Raw genomic sequence first — 20,912 nt, forward strand, 5'->3', positions numbered from 1 at the left:
ATCTTAGTTGGTCAGGGTGGCTCACATATGTAATCTCAGCTACTTAGGAGACCAGAAAGATCGCATTTTGAGGCCAACCACAGACAGATGCACCAAGGGTTGGGTGCTGTGGCTCAAATAGTAAGGTCCTGAGTATAAATGTCAATGCCACTTCCCAAAAAAACAAAATAATTAAAAATAAACCCAAACTGTTTTAGTTACATATGTTTTCTAGATACTTCATATATTTATTACCCCACTTAAAACTTCCAAACCATTTAGGACCTCTCTATATGTTCTCAACCCCATGACTGATCAGAAGAAATTTGTCACCATAGCTGCTGGAGGGAGATGTCCCTTAAATCCAACAAGCTCAGAGCTCCTCATCTCTCAAAACAGTTCTAACAGCCTAGCATTATCATCAAACACAAATTCTGGAGCTTTAAACCTATCATTTCAACTGCAACGGAGGATTACCCTGGTCTAAATATCTCTATTCATACTCTATATCCCCAAAACTCTATTTAAAAACAAAAACAAAACAAAACAAAAGAAAGACAATTTGCCTTGTGAAGGTTAAAATGTGTTTGTTACTTTAGTAAGTATCACTATCCCACAATACTGTAAAATTTGTGAAAATTTATGTAATCAATTTCAATAAAAAAAATTATTTAAAAAAAGGCTTTAGGGATAGAGGCATGGCTATCAAGGTGAGGAACTGAGTTCAATTGCCACTACTGGGGAGGAAGAGGGAGTAAAGCCATCAAGAAACAGGCTTCCATGGAAGCAGATGTCTGTAATCCTAGCACTCAGGGTAGGAGTGTCACAAGTTCAAAGCCAGCCTGGACTACAGAGTGAGACTCTATCTGCTTCTTCCTCCTCCACCTCAAAAAAAAAAAATCTGGCTTCTAGATCCACAGGGGATATCTATTTGCCTTACTTAATGATAAAAGAAAACTACTATCAACAAGCACAGACAAGCTAAAAACAACTAACAGGGATTCACCTGAGGATTCTCCAGTAATCACTGAGCTGTTATAGGTATAGAAGAAAAGGATCCTCATTTTCCTGTGCAGCATCCACAGTAAACAACACTTAGGTCTCTTCCTAAGCAATAGTCCTTCAGGTCTTGTAAACAAAAAGCACAGTCATTTTCTGTACTAAGGATAATTTCTTCTGTAGAAGTCCTTGATTATTTTAAAACATTACTGATGTGATAGCCCTTTCACCAACTTGGAATCTGTCTGTCAAAGCATCTTTGAAATGAGTAACATATATTGCACTGTGGTGCAGTCTAATATGGCAGAATAACAGAAGATCACCTCCGTTTTGTGGCTGTGATATTTCTACTATACTACCAGCTATAATTTGCTCACATAGGAACTTCATGCTAACTTTACTGATTTTGCCACAGAAAGAGGGATGAGTCTGTCTTAATTTTTTTTGTTGTTGTTCCAATGAAGTGGAAGTATATGGTGGCATATTCCTGTTTTCTCAGGCAAGAGGATCTTGAGGCTAGCTTGGACTATACAGTAAGACCTGCTTCAAAAAAAAAAAAAAGAGGGGGCTGAGGCATGGCTGAAGTGGTAGAGTACATCCCTTGCAAGCCTGAGGCCCACAGCTTAAACTCCATTATGTCAAAAAATTAATTAAGGGGCTGGGAAGGTGGCTCAGTGGTAGAGCGCTTGCCTTGCATGCCTGAGGCCCTGGGTTCGATTCCTCAGCACCACACAGGCAAAAAGAAAAAAAGCCGGAAGTGGCGCTGTGGCTCAAGCGGTAGAGCGCTAGCCCTGGGCTGAAGAGCTGAGGAACAGCGCCCAGGCCTAGAGTTCAGGCCCCACGACCAGACCAAAAAAAAAAAAAAAATTAATTAAGTACTTAATTAATAGGGTAGAGAGAAAGGAAAGAGTGAAGTTTCCAAGAAAAATACAAAAGGGCTGTTTGGGTTGGTTTGTTTTTTTAGTTATTCAATTGGCCAATTGGTATTTTCCTCATTATATCACCTACATCACCATGTTTCTTTGATTTCTGCCAGCCATATAGTTAGCTGATATACTCACTAGTGTCTAGTGTCTGCTGACTTCGTCCACCACCATGTCCATTCTACAAGGAACAGAAGAGAAAGTAAGTGTACCCATGTACATACCCACATGATTACCCAGATGATTACTGGGATCTAGCAGTAATCATATGAAGTACAGATTACTGAAGAAACAATTCTGTTTTATCCTCCAAACAACGAACTCTAATAAATCCCAAGGAGCTGACATTATTTGTTGTTGTTGTTTGTTTGTTGTTTTTTTTGGGTCCGGTTGTGGGGCCTGAACTCTGGGCCTGGGTGCTGTCCCTCAGCTCTTCAGCTCAAGGCTAGTACTCTACCACTTGAGCCACGGTGCCACTTCCGGCTTTTTTCTTTTTGCTTATGTGGTGCTGAGGAATTGAACCCAGGGCCTCATGCATGCAAGGCAAGCGTTCTACCACTGAGCCACCTTCCCAGCCCCGCTGACATTATTTGAAAATCAGATTTAGTATTTGGGGAAGAGGACATAGCAATGAGATAGTCTTAAAATATCCAACTATATAAGGAATATATACCCATTAAAGAACATAGTACCTTTTTTTTTTTTTTTTTTTTGCCAGTCCTATTGTTTGAACTCAGGACCTGAGCACTGACCTTGAGCCTCTGTGCTCAAAGCTAGCGCTCTACCACTTGAGCCATAGCACTACTTCCATTTTTTTCACAGTAGTTTACTGGTGGTAAGAGTCCCGTGGGCTTTTGGGCCTGGGCTGGTTTCAAACTGTGATCCTCAGATCTCAGCTTCCTGAGTAGCTAGGATAACAAGAGTGAGCCACCAGTGTCCAGCTGCACCATTATATTTAAATCACCAGATACCTTTATTGTCTCATGCAAATTCTGCCACTTGTACAAGAAAGAAAATGTTAACCAAATGCAAAAAATGTAACTCCCATACTGGGAATTAACAGGTTTGCTTGCATGTTTGTTTGGCAGTACTGGGATTTTTTTAATTTTTAATTTTTGCCAGGCCTGGGGACTGAACTCAGGGCCTGGGCACTGTCCCTGAGCTGCTTTTTCTTCAAGGCTAGCACTCTACCACTTGAACCACAGTGCCACTTCCAGCTTTTTCTGTTTAGGCGGTACTAAGGAATCAAACTCAGGGCTTCATGCATGCTAGGCAAGCAGTCTACTACTAAGCCACATTCCCAGCCTCACAAAATATATTTTTATGATAACTGCATAAAATATATTTATTTTTATAGTATGTGTGCCAGATTAAAAAATCAAAAGGGATATGAAACAGTATTTATCACAGCTGAGGAATATTTCACTTCATCTTGAAAATCATTTTAAAAATTAAAATGATGGACTAGTCTGTGGTTTAAGTGGTAGAGCAAACAGGAGGCCTAGATTCAATCTCCAAGACCGCGAAAAAAGTTCTACAACCATAAGAGCTGGAGATGCAGCTCAGTAATACAGTGCCTGCCTTGCATGAACAAAGCCTTCAGTCTCTAGCACTATAAAAAATAAAGTACAACAGATGGACAGACACAACAGAGGGCTGCATGCTTCTAGGAGAAGAATGTAGAAGTTCAAAACACTCAAGTATCAAGGGTCCAGGGAAATCAGAATCAATAGCTGAAAGCAGAATGAAATGGGCAGTGATGTGGACAAAGATAGCTTGAACTAAAGCTAGAGCTGGGACTGAAATATCCTGGAGAAGAAGGGGACTGACGTATAGCTAGCAAAGGGCCTGATTATGCTTCAGAAATAGCATACCACCAACACTGTTAAAGAGAACTTTTTGCAATAATGGAAATACCTGTGTTTGCATTTTTTTGTGTAAGAACTACTACTATTAATTTACTCATTCAGTCTCACTAGCTTTGCCTCACCTAGACTTGAGCTTACAATCCTCTGACCTATATCTTTGATTTAGCTAATGTGTGTTTGTAGTTCTGGGCACACATTCATTGTTCAAGCTGGAGATGTCTACTATAACCAACCTCATGCATTACAAAGATTTTACTCAAATGGCTGGTCAATCTGCAAAATAAAAATCCTATCCAAAGGCATAATGCCTAAACCACAAACTAACTTTTTTTTTTTTGGTAGGTCATGCGGCTTGAACTCTAGGCCTGGGCGCTGTCCCTCAGCTCTTCAGCTCAAGGTAAGCACTCTTCCACAGCACCACTTCCAGTTTTCTTGGAGTTAATTGGAGACCAGAGTCTCACCGGGACTTTCCTACCTGGGCTGGCTTTGAACTGTGATCTTCAGATCTCAGCCTTCTGAGTAGCTAGAATTACAGGTGTGAGCCACCAGCGCCCGGCTACCACACTGACTTTTAAAGAGGATATCCAAAGAGGAGAAACTCAGAAAACTACTTACTGTGATGGTTCCAGGAGTTGACTCCGATGGACTTACAGAGCTTTGGTATGCGATCCTGTTGTGCACAGAACTCTGGTCATAGGAGGAAGACGTTGTTACTGGGCTAGTAGAGCTCAGGGCTGAGCTGGTCAGACTAGAGGAGGTAATGACTGAAGTTGTATAGGTGGTGTTCTGTACAGCACTGGTCATTGGTAAAGAGGTATTCAAAGGATCACTAAAAACAGTAAAGGGTATGGAGATAAACATTATGCCATTTGATTTAAGTAAAACCACAAAATCCATTTATAGTCATCTTCTAAATTAAATGAACATATAACATTTATATTACTATATTATGTGTTACAATTCAATTTCAAACACACACACACGCACACACACGATCCACCTGATTTAACTAACAAGTAGAAATTGTTAAAACTCTAGGTAACTTTGGATTTGAAAGGGATTAAATAAGTGTATGAAAACCAGAGAAGTGGGCAGGGTGAGAGAATATAGGAATACCCAGAACCAAAGCCAAAATACTGTATTTCTCTCTATTCTGTGTATGTGTCTGGAAGTCTATGCACACATTTATGTCCATGCTGGAGATATCTGCTACAACCAAATGCATGAACTCTTGCCTCTGTATGTGGAAACACTAACTGATAATACCTCAAATCTGGGATTTTTATTTGTAAAATTCCACTGGCTGTGGATAACACAGTGGATAACACCTGTATTTCTAGCTACTCAGGAGGTAGAGATGGAGAGGATCACAGTTCAAGGCCAACTAGGGCAAAAAGTTTGAGACCCTTATCTCTACCAACAGCTATCTGAGTTTAGATATGTTGGAACTGGAAGTGTGGCTCAAGGGGTAGAGCACCAGCTGTGAATGAAAGGCTGAGTGAGGTCCTGAATTCAGGCCCAATACCATCACCAAACCAAAATATACCAAATAAAAGCAATAGCTGGGCCTGGTGGTGGTGTCCTTGTCATCCAAGCTACTCTAGAAGCCTACATAACAGAATTATAGTCCAAGACAGTCCACATCTACTCAAAAAAGAATGAAATCAAAAAGGGCTGAGAGTATGGTTCAAATGGAAGAGCCTAGTGGAGTGCGAGTTCAAACTCCAATATGTACCTATGTATATAAATTCCACTGGAGAAAAGATGTGCAAAACTTGAGCTCTTCCCACATTACTGCAGTTGTAGAAAAAGCAAGTTATTCAAATAGTTAAAGATACAATAACCATAGGACCCACACATTCTGTTCCTCGGACATGTTCAAAAGAATGGAAAGCACACAAAATGCATAACTGAATGTACCCAGCAGCATAATTCACTATCATCAGAACAGGAAATAAACCAAATGTTTATCAACTAATGAATAGATAGGTACAATTTGGTAAGATGTATAATAAAACTTTGGCAATAAAGTATAAAACTTAGCTGGGGCATTGGTGTCCAGGCCTGTAATCCTAGCTACTCAGGAGGCTGAGAGCCAAAGATCACAATTCAAAAGCCAGAAAAGTTTGTGAGATCCAGCTCCAAAATAACCAACAATTGTCAGGTGCTGGTGGCTCACGCCTGTAATCCTGGCTACTCAGGAGGCTGAGATCTGAGTGAGGATTGAGGTTCAAAGCCAGTCAAGGCAGGAAAGTTCCTGAGACTTTTATCTCTCCAATTAATCACAAAAAAAGCTGGTAGTGGCACTATGGCTTAAGTGGTAGAGTGCTAGCCTTGAGCAGAAGAAGCTCAGGTTCAGTGATCAGACCCGGAGTTCAAGCACCAAGATTAGCAAACATAATAATAAGTAACAACAAAAGGCTGGGCCAGAAGCATGTCTAAGGTGGTAGAGAAGTACCAAACAAGCAAATATAGCAACCATGAGACCCTAAGTTCAAACTCCAATTTCAGGAAGGAATAAACCTTGAGAACTAGCGTGTAATGTCCAAATTAGGCAAATCCTGAGATACATTGTTAAGAGATGACAATAAATAAGAAAGTCTGATCCCAATTTTTTTTTTTGGGGGGGGGCGGGGGGGAGGGTCCGGTCGTGGGGCCTGAACTCTGGGCTCTACCACTTGAGCCACAGCGCCACTTCCGGCTTTATTTTTTGCTTATGTGGTGCTGAGGAATCGAACCCAGGGCCTCATGCATGCAAGGCAAGCGCTGTACCACTGAGCCACCTTCCCAGACCTAAATAAGAAATTCTGAATGTATGCTATAGGTTATGGGGGGAGGGAGGAGAAGTCCTAGAATTAAAAATCACTGATAGTAGCCGGGCGCTGGTGGCTCACGCCTGTAATCCTAGCTACTCAGGAGGCTGAGATCTGAGGAGATCTGCCAGCTGAGATCTGCCGGCTGAGATCTGCCAGCCCGGGCAGGAGAGACCGTGAGACTCCTATCTCCAATAAACCACCAGAAAACCGGAAGTGGCGCTGTAGCTCAAGTGGTAGAGTGCTCGCCTTGAGCTGAAGAGCTGAGGGACAGCGCCCAGGCCCAGAGTTCAAGCCCCACGACTGACCCAAAAAAAAAAAAAAAAAAAAAAAAAAAAAATCACTGATGGCTTCTCATACTCATTAACACAGGATTACACTATCTCCAACAAGGAATTTCTTTTTTTTTTTTTTTATCCAACAAGGAATTTCTTAGGACTGTTTTGTTGTTTTACAAACTAAGAACTAAAGTCAGTCAAAATAAGAAAAGTAGTTAAGTTTTGTACCTTACAGACTTCGAATATAAGCTGATGGGAATTTGATTACTATTTTCACTATTTGCAGATGATCCAAACTCAGAGAGAGAAGGTTCTGTTCCAAATTCCAAGGCCCCAAACTGAACATTTAATCCTGTGATGTCTGTTGAACCAGGCATTTCCACTGCAGAAGCTGGAACCTGAAAAAGTAGAGCTGTCATGTCAGGGACAGAAGTCAAGGACTCCAAATCTGAAAGCATGCACAAAAGTAACTGGGTTCCCTGGCTACACTGGCAGAATCAGGGAGTGAGAGACTAAGAGGAATTTATCTTTTAAGAAATGAGAGAAGGGAAGAGTAAAGAAGAATTAAAGTGTCACAGGGAGGTAGAGCGCTGGCCTTGAGCCGAAGAGCTCAGGGACAGCACCCAGGCCCAGAGTTCAAGCACCACGAACAACAACAACAACAAAGAAGTTTTCAAAGGGTCACAGGAGTAGATGTTGATGTTATTAATATAATGCTTCTTAAACAAATGCCAGATGAATTGTTGTAATGGTGAGGAAGGAGAATGGATACTGAGTTGACTATTTTCAGGGAGATATCAATTTTGGAAAACATTTGGTCAAGGAACCACACATTCTCCAACTACAGGAGAAAGCAGCATACGGAAGACCAAATGCTTTGAGCCAGATCATCAAGTTTATACATATGAATTAAGGTTCTCCGGCTCTCAGTACAAATCTATTTCCTCAAATACAAACCTAACCATTCAGAAAGGGCCAAATGCTCATAAAGCAGTAATCTATGTTTTGTTTTGTTTTGAACTCATGGAAGTAGTGGTGTTGCTCAAATGGTAAGAGCTCGGGCCACCCTGAGTTGAAGCCTTAATACTAGCACAAAAAGTTAAATAAACAAACAAACAAATAAATAAACAGGTCTCACTATGTAGCCCAGGCTAGAACTTTGTAGTCCAAGCTGGTTTTCAACCCTTGATCAGCTGGGGTTACAGTTATGAACTACAATACTTAGGTTACCAATGTGCTTACTACATCACATTGAGACTTATCTCACTACAAATAAATCCTCTAGGACTATAATTCCATGATAAAATCCTCACCTTAGAAGCTGGAGGTATGCGCCGCTTCGGGAGTTTGACGTGTTTGGGCTGTGGTTGGTGAGCAGATATGGAGATATTTTCCACAGCTGTGTTAGGAAGCTGCAAGAGTTTGTTCACAGTGGAGGTACCGTTTCCAGGTGCTGAATCTCGATGTTTTGCCTGAGAAGGAAAAGACTCCAAACCAGGAGGAGGAACACTGACTGTCTGGGTCTGGTGCTGTTGTCGCTGGCTCATTTGGCTAAGAACTGGGGACGGTTCAGGCTGAGATTTAAAATCTAGGAAATATGTAAAGGAACAAAGAAAAGCAACACTGTATTATTCTGTAACAAGAATTTTGAACTTCTTATATTGTTCATGAAGGGCTACTTCAGTATAAGTTCCTATAAGTCATCTTCTACTTGAATCTCAACAGGAGAGGGGAGGTGAAAGGTGGGAAAGAGGGAGAGAGAGGAAGAAGGAGAGAGAGAGAGAGAGAGAGAGAGAGAGAGAGAGGGAGAGGGAGAGGCAGAGGGAGAGGCAGAGGCAGAGAGGGAGAGGCAGAGAGGGAGAGGCAGAGAGGGAGAGGCAGAGAGGGAGAGAGGGAGAGAGGGAGATAGGGAGAGAGAGAAGGGAGGGAGAGGGAGGGAGAGAAAAGGAGAGAGGGAGAGGGAGAGAGAGAGAGAGAGAATAAATCAAGTTAGATAATGTACTACTGGTACATGGGAAAGCCTGCCTGAATTGGTTTGCCCTTACTCATCATGCACAGAGGACATACAGTTTATGCTAAAGTACATGGAGTAGGAACCTCTAAGAATAATAGTGAAGTGCTATTAGCCAACAGAGAAAGGATTATGTTTTGTTTTATGATTGCACAAAACTTTAAAACATTATCTTATTATTTTAACTGATGTTTAAAAGTTGTAAATGTACAATATAATGAATATATTCTTTCCCTGTAACAAAAAAATATAGACATGTCAATCTTAATGTATTCCTTAATTTCTCAAGTCATTTTAATTTTCAGAGACTGTTCCACATTAATATGGAAAAGCTACTTCCCTCATATTTACAACTACATATAAATCAAGGAACTGGATACATTTTAAACCAGTTCTATATTATGTGAGTTCAAATTTTCCTGCCTATGCCTTAAAAAATATGGAAATTGATATATTTGTATGTCAGATCTTTTTTTTTAATCTAAGTACAACTATCCCTGTAGCATCAATTGCTAAAAATACATACCCTGGTTCACAGAGTAGATATTTAAAATTTTAGCAAACACTTCAAAATTGCTGTATATAAGTAGGAAAACCTTTTAAAAACACTCTAGAGCTGGGAATATGGTTTAGTAGTCGAGTGCTTGCCTAGCATGCATGAGCCCTGGATTCAATTCCTCAGTACCACATAAAAAAGAAGAAAAAAAAAAGCCAGAAGTGGCCCTGTGGCTCAAGTAGTAGAGTGCTAGTCTTGAACAAAAGAAGCTCAGGGACAGGGAGTAGGCCCCGAGTCAAACCCCAGGACTGGAAAAACTAAATAAATAAAATAAAAACACCAGTTAGAAGCCAGTACTTATAATCCAAGCTCTTTAAGGGACTGAGATCTCAGGATCAGGGTTCAAAGCCAGCGTGGGCAGCAAAGTCCATGAGACGCTTCTCTACAATTAACCCCAAAAAGCTGGAAGTAGAGCTGTGGCCCAAGTGATAGAGCACTAGCCTTGAGAATAAAAGCTCAGAGACAGTGTGCAGGCCCTGAGTTCAAGCCCCAGGACTAGCACAAAAAATTGAATTAAAAAATAAAATGATAATGAATGAACGTAACCATCATTTCATATACTCAAAAGCTCTTTTTTTTTTTTTTTGGGGTCCATTGTGGGGCTTGAACTCTGTACCTGGGTGCTGTCTCTCAGCTCTTCACTCATACCACTTGAGACACAGTGCCACTTCTCAAATGTTCTTTCATATAGATTTTGTCCATATTTCATAGAGCTTTTTCTCTTTTTTTGGCCTGCTTGTTGGCCTATTTTTCACTACTCCTTTACATTAAGAAAGGTAATCCTTGCAGCTGGGAAGGTGGTTCAGTAGTAGAGTGCTTGCCTTGCATGCATGAGGCCCTGGGTTTGATTCCTCAGCACCACATAAGCAGAAAAAGCCAGAAGTGGTGCTGTGGCTCAATGGTAGAACACTAGCCTTAAGTTCAGGCCCCACGACTGACAAATAACAAAACAAAACAAAAAACAACTTAATCCTGGGTTTGGAAAGGTGGCTTAGTGGTAGAGTACTTGCTAGCACCCATGAGGTCCTGGGTTCAATTCTACATTAAAAAAAGAAAAGAGATAAAGAAACATAATGCTTTATCTTTGGTATAATTTTAAAACATGTTTTTTCACATTTTATCTTCTGACTTGGCTATGGTGTTTTCTTTCACAAAAGTACAAGTATTCTAAAAGAAAAAAAATGTCTCTGAGCTCAGTGCCAGTAGTTCACTCACACCTGTAATCCTAGCAACTCAGGAGGCTGAGATTTGAGGATCATGGTTCAAAGCCAGCCCAGGAAGGAAAGTCCATGAGACTCTTATCTCCAATTAACTACTAGAAAAGTGGAAGTGGTGCTAAATTCACTCTAATGATTATAATTCAGTACTCTACTAATAATAATTTAGCATGTCCACAATTATGGGCACCAGAACAAAAAAGTATACTTACCAAAATGATTAAGGACTGCAGACTGGGATACTGAGGGCTTGAGGTCCCAAGATGTAGTTGTGGGGGAGCTAGTACTATTCTGTTGTGAACTTGGGGTGGCAGTAAACTGGCTCAAACTTGAAGTATTCAACTGATCCAAAATCTGAGAACTGGTTAGGTTTGCAATTTTTGATGGTGCAAGCTCTCCAAATCCTGAGCCAAGGACGGATGACTTTAAAGAGAAGTAACAGAACAAATCCTCAGGAATATAGATAATGCCTGGCTCACATCATCAAAATATTTCCAGAAGTATTTTAAAGAGTATATCTTGGAACATCTAAACTAGTAAGTCACATTTTAGAAAACACTACATGAGGGCTGGGAAGGTGGCTCAGTGGCAGAGTGCTTGCCTTGCATGCATGAGGCCCTGGGTTCAATTCCTCAGCACCACATAAGCAGAAAAGGCCAGAAGTAGAGCTATGGCTCAAGTGGCAGAGAACTAGCTTTGAGCTAAAGAGCTGAGGGACGGCGCCCAGGCCCAGGGTTCAGGCCCCATGACCAGCCCCCCCCAAAGAAAAAGAAAAAGAAAATACCACATGAAGCCGGCGCTGGTGACCCATGCCTGTAATCCTAGCTACTCAGGAAGCTGAGGATCATGGTTCGAAGCCAGCCTGAGCAGCAAAGTCTGTGAGACTCTATGTCAATTAGTCACCAGAAAACTGGAAGTGGTGCTGTGGCTCAAAGTGGTAAAGTGATGACCTTGAGCAAAAAAAACTTAGGGACAGTGCCTGGGCCCTGAGTTCAAGCCCCACGACTGACAAAAAAAATTTTAAATACCACATGAAAATATGATTACATTCTAAGAAGAAACTGGAAGATCAGCCACCCTTCCAGGTTCTAACATGAGTTTTAAAAGGAGCAGAAATATCTGCCATAGATTTGAAGGAATTTTTTTCAAGTGATTTTTTTTTCAAAATCACAATTATAAATCACTTTTCTAAAACTAACGAGGAATGAAAGTAAATGACAAAGACATGCTTGACAAGCCAGAACAAAACTGCATCTGTCACCATAGTAGTCATCTTTTTTGTTGTTGTTGTTGGTCGTGGGGCCTGAACTCTGGGCCTGGGCACTGTCTCTCAGCTCTTCAACTTAAAGCTAGCGCTCTACCACTTGAGCCACAGCACCACTTCCAGCTTTTTATGCTTATGTGGTGCTGAGGAATCGAACCCAGGGCCTCATGCATGCAAGGCAAGCACTCTCACTGAGCCACCTTCCCAGCCCCTGGTCATCTTTTTTGTGTGTGTCAGTCCTAGAGCTTGAATTCTGAACCTGGGCTCTGGTCCAACTTTTTGTTCAAGGCTATCACTCTCACTTAAGCCACAGCTACACTGCTGTAGTTTTTGGTGCTTAAATGGAGATAAAGAGTTTCATGGGCTTTCCTGGCTAGGCTGGCACTGAACGGTGATCTTTATATCTCAGCCTCCTGAGTAGCTAGGATTATAGGCGTGAGTTATCAGTACCCAATCATACTGATCATCTTTAATGATTACAACAGAAGAGGTCAGATCTGAGGTCACACTGTATATCAAATACAGTATATATTAATACCCTATATCAAATACAGGTCACAGAGCTTAGTTAATATTCCAAAATCAGACAATGAAACACACAGGTAATTGATAAGCAAGTATCTTAAAACACCAAACATGTCAGGAGCTGGTGGCTCACGCCTGTAATCGTAGCTACTCAGGAGGCTGCGATATGAGGATCAAGTTTCAAAGCTATACTGGGCAAGAACATCCATGAGATTCTCTCCAATTAACCACCAGAAAACCAGAAGTAATGCTGTGGCTCAAAGTGGTAGAGCACTAGCCTTGAGCTAAAGAACTGAGGGACAGCGCCCAGGCCCAGAGTTCAAGCCCCAAGACTGACCAAAAAAACAAACAAACAACAACAAAAAGCCACCAAACATGCTCTGGAAAAATTAAGTACACAAAAAATAATGCTACTCCTACTCCTGTACTGTCCTAGTTCATATATATAGATCCAAAAAGACAAGTAGTAGCATAAGCCTAGCACTCAGAAGACTCAGCAGGAAGATTACAAATTCAAGGCCAGCCACTGCTACTCAGCAAGACTCTGTCTCTAAATAATAAAATAAGGATCCAAAAAGAATGAAAGCCGACAACTAGAAAATACAGTAAAAAAGGAATGGCCCTTTTACATCTCAGTACCATTCTGACAAATTTGTTATCAAAATAATACTAGATAGCCAGGCATTGGAGGCTTATACTTGTGATCCTAGCTACATAGAAGGCCTTGTACTAGGAAATATATAAAAAAATAGCACCAGTGCCTAGAAATAGAGCTCACTGGTAAAATATTTGACTAGTATGAGTTCCTTGGTTGGATCCTTAGCACTACCCAGAAAAATTAAAAAACAACAACAAAATACTTACCAAAAACAAAAAAAAAAACCTCTTCCAATTCACCTAGGATAAAAACCAGAATATAAGCCGGGCGCAGGTGGCTCACGCCTGTAATCCTAGCTACTCAGGAGGCTGAGATCTATAATCACATTTCAAAGCCAGCCTGGGCAGGAAAGTCCTCGTGAGACTCTTATCTACAACTAACGCCAAGAAAACCAGAAGTGTCACTGTGGCTCAAATGGTAGAGTGCTAGCCTTGAGCTGAAGAGCTGAGGGACAGTGCCGAGGCACAGAGTTCAAGCCCCACGATGGACCAAAAAACAAAACAAAAGAAAACAAAAAAACAGAATATACTGTTTTCCATAAGAAGTAAGATCAAGGAAATAAAAATAATTTTATTTTGTCATTAACATTGGAACACAAGGAGTATTCTAGTTGTAAGGAAATCCAAAACTGCTTCACTGTTCTACAGCTACCTTTTCACAAGATAGTCTCTAAGCTTCTATTCCCCTCAGCTTAGCTTCTCATTCTTCTCTAATGAGTTTCAGAAATTCTTTCTGATGGGAGTCTAACTCTCACCAGGAGTCAGTAATAAATACACACACACAATTGAAGGACATTGTTTCAATGAAAACACATTCAAATATAAGAACCTCTCTTTTACTGTTTGTCACTTTAAAAAAAGGAGCCTTTATTTTTTGGAATGAGATCAAAGAAAAGTACAAAAACACAAACACCTAGATAGATGTAGAATTAGTTCTGTAATAAGTCAAGACTGACAAACAGGGCTGAGAAGATGGCTCAGTGGTAGAGTGCTTGCCTTGCATGCATGAGGCCCTGGGTTCGATTCCTCAGCACCACATAAACAGAAAAAGCCAGAAGTGGCGCTGTGGCTCTAGTGTTAGAGTGCTCAACTTGAGCTGAAGAGCAGAGGGACAGCACTCAGGCCCAGAGTTCAAGCTCCATAACAGACCAAAAAAACAAACAAACAAAAAAACAACCTGACAAACATTTGAATTTAGGTCAACTAAAGATGTTAAAAATAGGGACACACTGTTAACAAATCTGAGGGAAAAAAAATCATTAATAAAAAGGATGTTTGGATTGGAGTGACTATTCCTTGAAAATGAATTCAATAAATCATGAAGAAATATTTTTATTTTGGTCCAGGAAACTCAGTACTTAAATTCCACATAGAATCATCAGATATGTGCTTGGAAATGATCACATCACTGTTTTCTGGACTGATATCTATTGCAGTAATTTTAGTATTCATAGTACATAAGAAAAGGCTTGTATCATATTGTTGACTACCACTGTAATAGGTATATTCCTTAAAATCTCATACTGAAATAAAAGTGAGTTACCAGACTCTGAGGAGAATAAGAGTTGGTAGTGGTGGAGTTGCCAGTTCCTGGTGTCATCTTATTATTGTGTTGAGAATTTGTGAAGACAAGGGCTTGGCCAAAGCCCTGCTGCTGGGAGGTTTCAAAGGAGTTGACTTCTGAGGGCTGACTGGGAGGAATGGGCTTCTGGAGCAAGGCTACTAGGTCGATACTACACAGACAAAATACAAATGAGAAATAAGTCATGAGCAACAAATGAATCTGAGAGGCAAATTAAAATGAAGTAAACTAACTTAGAAATTACCAAAGTGAGCAGAACCTTTGGAAAATAAGAGTTTAAGAGAAGACCTCAATCACCATAAAAAGGTTACAAAGCTATATAAATCAAATCATGGATTTGAAAAAATAAAAATATATTCTTAAAAATTTGCAGGAAAGCCGGACATCTGTGGCTCATGCCTATAATCCTAGCTACTCAGGAGGATGAGATCTGTGGATCGCGGTTCAAAGCCAGCCCGAGCAGGAAAGACCATGAGACTCCTATCTCCAATAAATCACTAGAAAAGTGGCACTGAGGCTCAAGTAGAGCGCTCGCCTTGAGTTGAAGAGCTGAGGGACATCCAGGCCCAGAGTTCAAGCCCCACGACTGAGAAGAAAAAGAAAAAGAAAAAGAAAAAGAAAAGAAAGAAAAATTATGTCATTTGCAGGGAAATGGATAGACCTAGAACAAATTATGTTAAGTGAGGTACACCATGCTGAGAGAGATAAACAGCACGTATTTTCTCTCATATGAGAAAGCTAGATCTAAAAAAAACCCAATAAATAATACCTGACTCTAGTTATTCACACAGTGAGACAAAAGGAGGATATTTTTAGGGGAGGAACACAAAGGCACAATGCCTAGGTTATTCGGATCACATAAAATACTATTTATTGAAATGAATTCCATGATTTGGAAACAAGGTTTTATTCTTTTTGTTGTTGTATTATTTTATTTTTGTCTTGTCTGTTCATTTGTATATAAGAGGGGTACAGAAATGGAGAGACAAAGGGTGAACAAATGAAGAAGTGGTACTCACTAGATACTATGTTGAAAATGAACTAATAAAGTTTACAACTTGTGAGTAGAGACCACAGGGACAAACTGGGAGTGAGGGAAAGGGTGACATTGGCCAAAAAGAAATATAGTTTATTTGACTTGTGTAACTGTAACCTCTATGTACAAATCCTTTATACTAACAATAAAAATATTTACAAAACAATGTTAAGTAAATTTAAAAATTAAGTAAACTTAAAAATGTTTCTGAAGGGCTGGGAAGGTGGCTCAGTGGTAGAGCACTTGCCTTGCATGCATGAGGCCCTGGGTTCGAATCCTCACCACCACATACGCAAAAAGAAAAAAGCTGGAAGTGGCGCTGTGGCTCAAGTGGTAGGGCACTAGCCTTGAGCTGAAGAGCTGAGGGACAGCGCCCAGGCCCAGAGTTCAGGCCCCACGACCAGACCCCCCCAAAAAAATGTTTCTGAAGTTTGGCTTATTTATTTAGAATATTTTATCACATTTGTTACTTGGAACTAGAGTTTCCTAAATTTTGCTAAAACAGAGTGAATCTATATTCCCAGGGAATGAAAAGCTCAGCTATGCCAGAAGGCTCGGTAATTCTCACATTTATTTTAAATATTCCTACAAGTTTTATATTCTATCCTACAATATACTTGAGCATGTGTGTAACTAATTTTCTTCTGAAATATTCAGGAATAAAAGCACAACAAAATAACTAAGATTATGTTAACAAGAACTCCTAAAATATCCCTGGAAAAGGATATTCTATGGCCTAACACCTTAAAGCATGACAAAGACATAAAAGCTATAGCTAAACACTACCTGACATGTGAATGAGATGCTAACCTCTTGTAACAATTCTCCAAATCTAATAGACAGACCTGCAAGGTACACTAGATTACCTAGCAGAGTGCTCATGAATCCTTTTCAAAAACCTGCTTTCTTTTTTAATTTATTTTTTATTTTTTTCAAAAACCTGCTTTCTAACTGAAAACTCTTAGCATTCCAGTGAGAAAGGCAGATTCTGGAAGTTGAAATAATTCAGGATTCAATTCTTTATACAAAGCAAAGTTCCAACACCGAGGTCCTATTCTTAAATATTGCCATTCTCATTCTCCAGGAGCCACATTAAATTCACAAACTAACATTTTAGACCCAAAGATAATGTTCTAATTTATAATATCCTAATTCCAGGAATACAAATCCCTAAACTTTGTAATTGTATTTGATTGCAAAAATTGCATTACTGAGCTGGGTGCATGACTCAAGTGGTAGATGCCTATTAAACAGGCAGTAGGTATCCAAAATAGATTTACATTGAAGCATATTTGTTAAGGGGCTGGGAAGATGGCTCAGTGGTAGAGCGTTTGCCTTGAAGCATATTTGTTAAAAACAAAACAAGTTGCATTATCACCCAAAACCTGAGCAAGTTCTAATCCAAAAAGTTGATAAAACATATATATGAAACAGTACTAACTGTCTTCTGGAAAACAAAAGAACTGGTAATGACTTTATAGTTATTAAAAAAGAAAATTAACCTAGGAAACTCACTAGATAATAAATACAATGGAGAAGGTAGATATATGCATCATTTTTTCTTTCTCTATAATGAAATTTTATGTAAGTGTGAAAAGGGAACAAGGAAACACATGATAGGAGTAGTATGGGAAAAAGGAACGGGGAGGTGGGAGAATGAGAAAGAGAACTATTATGACCGAAATGTAATATATACATAAATAGACTTGTTAAACCCCCTTTGCTAAACTAACTGACGTTAATTTAAAACATGAAAATAAACAATAGGCTTACAAAAATAAAAATAACCAGTAAATAAGTTAGGCTGCCCAACAGCTAACCACAAAATCAATTGCTATTTTTTTTGTTTCTTTTTTTTTATTGTGAAAATACTGTACAAGGGGTTACAATTACATGGGCAAGATAATGAGTACATTTCTTATCAAGCATTGTAGCCTCCTCCTTTGTTTCCCCTTCCCATCCATTCCCATCCCCCTCAATTGCAATTTTAAAGCTCAAATGGATATCACCAACTAGTGAAGCTGTTAACTCTCTAGATAGAGATACTGTGTTACGTCTTAGTTAAAAGGAAAAATAAACAGAGAGACCCAAAAACACAAACACATTTCCTAAGGCAAGAAATTTTAATTATGCTATGAATAACAATACAAAAATTGCCAAAATGTTTACCTTTGTCCAGGTGTGATGTGATTCTCCGCTGGAACAGATGAGGCAGTGAAGACTTTTGTTTCGGAAAGCTGTATAAAAAGTTTTTTGAAAACTTTTTAAAAAATCTTAACTATATGTAAGACCAAAATTTTCAGTCATCTGATAGTTCATGTATCACCTAAAAGATATTCACCTAGGATTGGGGGGGTAGGGGGGAGGCTGGGAAGGGATGTGAAGGGTAAACAAAGGAGGAGGCTGCAATGCTTGGTAAGAAATGTACGCATTATCCTGCCCATGTAATTGTAACCCCTCTGTACAGTATGTTCACAAATAAAATTAAATTAAATTTAAAAAAAAGATATTCACCTAGAGGATATTCTAAAGGAAATGAAATATACAAAGGACCATAACAAGTAATTTTCTTCAAATGGGATTAATTTTAGGTCAATAAGCTAACAAGTTTGACTTCACTGGCTGAGAATCAGTAGCTCATACCTGTAAATAATACTAGTAACCCAGGAGGCTTCGATCTAAGGGTTTAGATTTGAAACCAGCCCAAGCAAAAAGCTCTCAAGACTTGAGCAAATAATACTAGTAACCCAGGAGGCTTCAATCTGAGGGTCTAGATTTGAAACCAGCCCAAGCAAAAAGCTTGCAAGACTTGAGCAAAAGAACTGGACTGAAAATAGGGAACTGATGCTCACACCAGTGATTTAGCTACAGGATTACAGGATTGATCTCAGGAAGCCGAGATCTGAGGATTTCATTTCAAAACCAGCCCAAGCAGAACAGTACATGATACTCTTGACTCTAATTAAAAAGGCCGAGGTGGCTGGGCGCTGGTGGCTCACACCGGTAATCCTAGCTACTCAGAATGCTGAGATCTGAAGACCGGTTCAAAGCCCAGGTAGGAACATCCGTGAGACTCTTATCTCCAATAAACCACTAGAATACCGGAAGTGGTGCTGTGGCTCAAACAGTAGAGCGCTAGCCTTGAGCTGAAGAGCACAGGGATAGTGCCCAGGCCCAGAGTTCAAACCCCAAAACTGACCAAAAAAAAAAAAGGCCCAAGTGGAGCTGTGGCTGAAGTGGTAGAACACCAGCTTTAAGCAGAAAAGGATAAAGGACAGTGCTCAGGATCTGAATTCAAGCCCTAGTACCGGCACAAAAAAGAGAGGCGGGGGGGGGGGGGGGAGATTGGGAGATTGCCTGGAGAGGGGGCTTAAGCTAGAGAGTTCAAGCCCTGGTACCTGGTTTCATCAAAAACAAACAAATTAAAAAAAAAAAAAAAAGACTTCGTCAGCCAAGTGCAGTGGAAGACATTTTAATCTAAGCCCACTGGAGGAAGCAGTAAGAGACTTCCTGGTAACTAACCCAGGGAAACTTAGGAAAACATTGTCCCTAAAATTAAAATTTAAAAAAAAAACCATCTCACATCAGGGAAATGCTAAGAATGAAAACAACACAGTGAAACCAGACTTCAAGACTTAGTCTCAGCCTCAAAAATAAAAATAACACAAAAAACCAAAAGTATAAAACTTTTGGAGAATTTCACTTTTTCAACTGATGTTTTCTTTCCTTAAACTCAGACATTTGTATTCCACTGATAAGTAGTGTATATTGCTTTATTTTTTTTGTTTGTTTTGTTTTTGTCGGTTGTGGGGCCTGAACTCTAGGCCTGGGTACTGTCCTTCAGCTCTTCAGTGCAAGGCTAGCTCTCTACCACTTGAGCCACAGTGCCACTTCCGGTTTTCTGGTGGTTAATTGAGGAGTCTCACAGACTTTCCTGCCCAGGCTGGCTTTGAATCGCGGGCCTCGATCTCAGCCTCGGAAGTAGTTACAATTACAGGAGTAAGCCTCCAGTGCCTGGCTTTGTATACTGCATTTTTATTATCATGTTTCTTTTATTTTTTAATTAATTTTATTGAAGTATAGCATTTACAGTAAACTTCAAAAATGTTCAATTAAATAACTGCATATATACATACATACCTCCCTACCTACATATATATATATATATATATATATATATATATATATATATATATATATATACAGATACACATATACTACTGTGAAACTTTCATCATTAAGGTAATAACCTATTTCATTGTGTATGGGGTTTTTTTGTTTGTTTTTGGTCGGTGGTGGGGCTTGAACTCTGGGCCTGGGCACTGTCCCTCAGCTCTTCAGCTCAAGGCGAGCTCTACCATTTGAACCACAGCGCCACTTCCTATTTTCTGGTAGTTTATTGGAGATAAGAGTCTCACGGACTTTTCCTGCTGGGGCTGGCATTAAACTACAATCCTCAGATCTCAGCCTCCTGAGTAACTAGGATTACAGGCGTGAGCCATCAGCACCTAGCGCACTGTGTATGTTTTGAGATAGGGCCTCACTATATTACCCAGGCTAGTCGCTAACTCTTGAGTTCAAGTGATTCTCCAGCCAAGGTTTCCCAAGGAGCTAAGATTATAGGATCTCACTACCAGGTCTGGCTCATAAACATAATTCTTTTTTTCTCATTACTTTTTATTTTTGCCAGTCCTGGGGCTTGAACTCAGGGCCTGGGCACTGTTCCTAAGCTTCTTTTGTTCTAGCTAGGCACTCTACTACTTGACACAGTGCCACTTCCAGCTGTTTCTCTTTATGTAGTACTGAGGAATCGAACCTAGGGCTTCATGCATGCTAGGCAAGTACTCTCCCATTAAGCCACATTTCCAGCCTCAAACTTTTTTTTTTTGGTCAGTCATGGAGCTTAAACTCTGGGCCTGGGCACTGACCCTGAGCTCTTCAGCTCAGGGCTAGTGCTCTACCACTTGAGCCACAGCACCCACTTCCGGCTTTTTCTGTGTAAGTGGTGCTGAGGAATTGAACCCAGGGTCTCATGCATGTGAGGCAAGCACTCTATTACTGAGCCATCTTCCCAGCCCTCAAACATATTCTTTACTCCTCAGAAGTTTCCTCTTCAGCTGAGTGCTGGTGGCTTACTTCTATAATCCTAGTACTCAGAAAGCTGAGGTCTGAGGACTACAGTGTGAAGCCAGCCCAGGTAGAAA

At 40.1% G+C, this 20,912-nt stretch overlaps 1 protein-coding gene and 1 non-coding gene across 10 annotated transcripts in view; both read right to left on the reverse strand.

Annotated features, from left to right (window-relative positions):
* Nucleotides 1-20,912, reverse strand: part of Ubap2 (ubiquitin associated protein 2) — a 111,813-nt gene that overhangs the window by 14,036 nt on the left and 76,865 nt on the right. For all 9 annotated transcript variants that reach the window (XM_070008791.1, XM_070008775.1, XM_070008850.1 and 6 more), the window contains 7 exons: nucleotides 17,878-17,945; nucleotides 14,634-14,823; nucleotides 10,857-11,067; nucleotides 8,174-8,448; nucleotides 7,089-7,258; nucleotides 4,385-4,598; nucleotides 2,040-2,082 (listed from right to left, as the gene is read on the reverse strand). In XM_070008791.1, coding sequence (XP_069864892.1) covers nucleotides 2,040-2,082; nucleotides 4,385-4,598; nucleotides 7,089-7,258; nucleotides 8,174-8,448; nucleotides 10,857-11,067; nucleotides 14,634-14,823; nucleotides 17,878-17,945 — 1,171 coding nt within the window. The remainder of the gene's footprint in view (nucleotides 1-2,039; nucleotides 2,083-4,384; nucleotides 4,599-7,088; nucleotides 7,259-8,173; nucleotides 8,449-10,856; nucleotides 11,068-14,633; nucleotides 14,824-17,877; nucleotides 17,946-20,912) is intronic.
* On the reverse strand, nucleotides 14,431-14,511 carry LOC138822381 (small nucleolar RNA SNORD121A). Its single transcript, XR_011370417.1, has one exon. It is a non-coding gene; the product is annotated as a small nucleolar RNA SNORD121A (small nucleolar RNA).

Source organism: Dipodomys merriami, unplaced genomic scaffold (assembly GCF_024711535.1).
Source record: "Dipodomys merriami isolate MVZ:Mamm:240054 unplaced genomic scaffold, mDipMer1.0.p SCAF_11, whole genome shotgun sequence".
Classification (NCBI taxonomy): Eukaryota; Metazoa; Chordata; class Mammalia; order Rodentia; family Heteromyidae; genus Dipodomys; species Dipodomys merriami.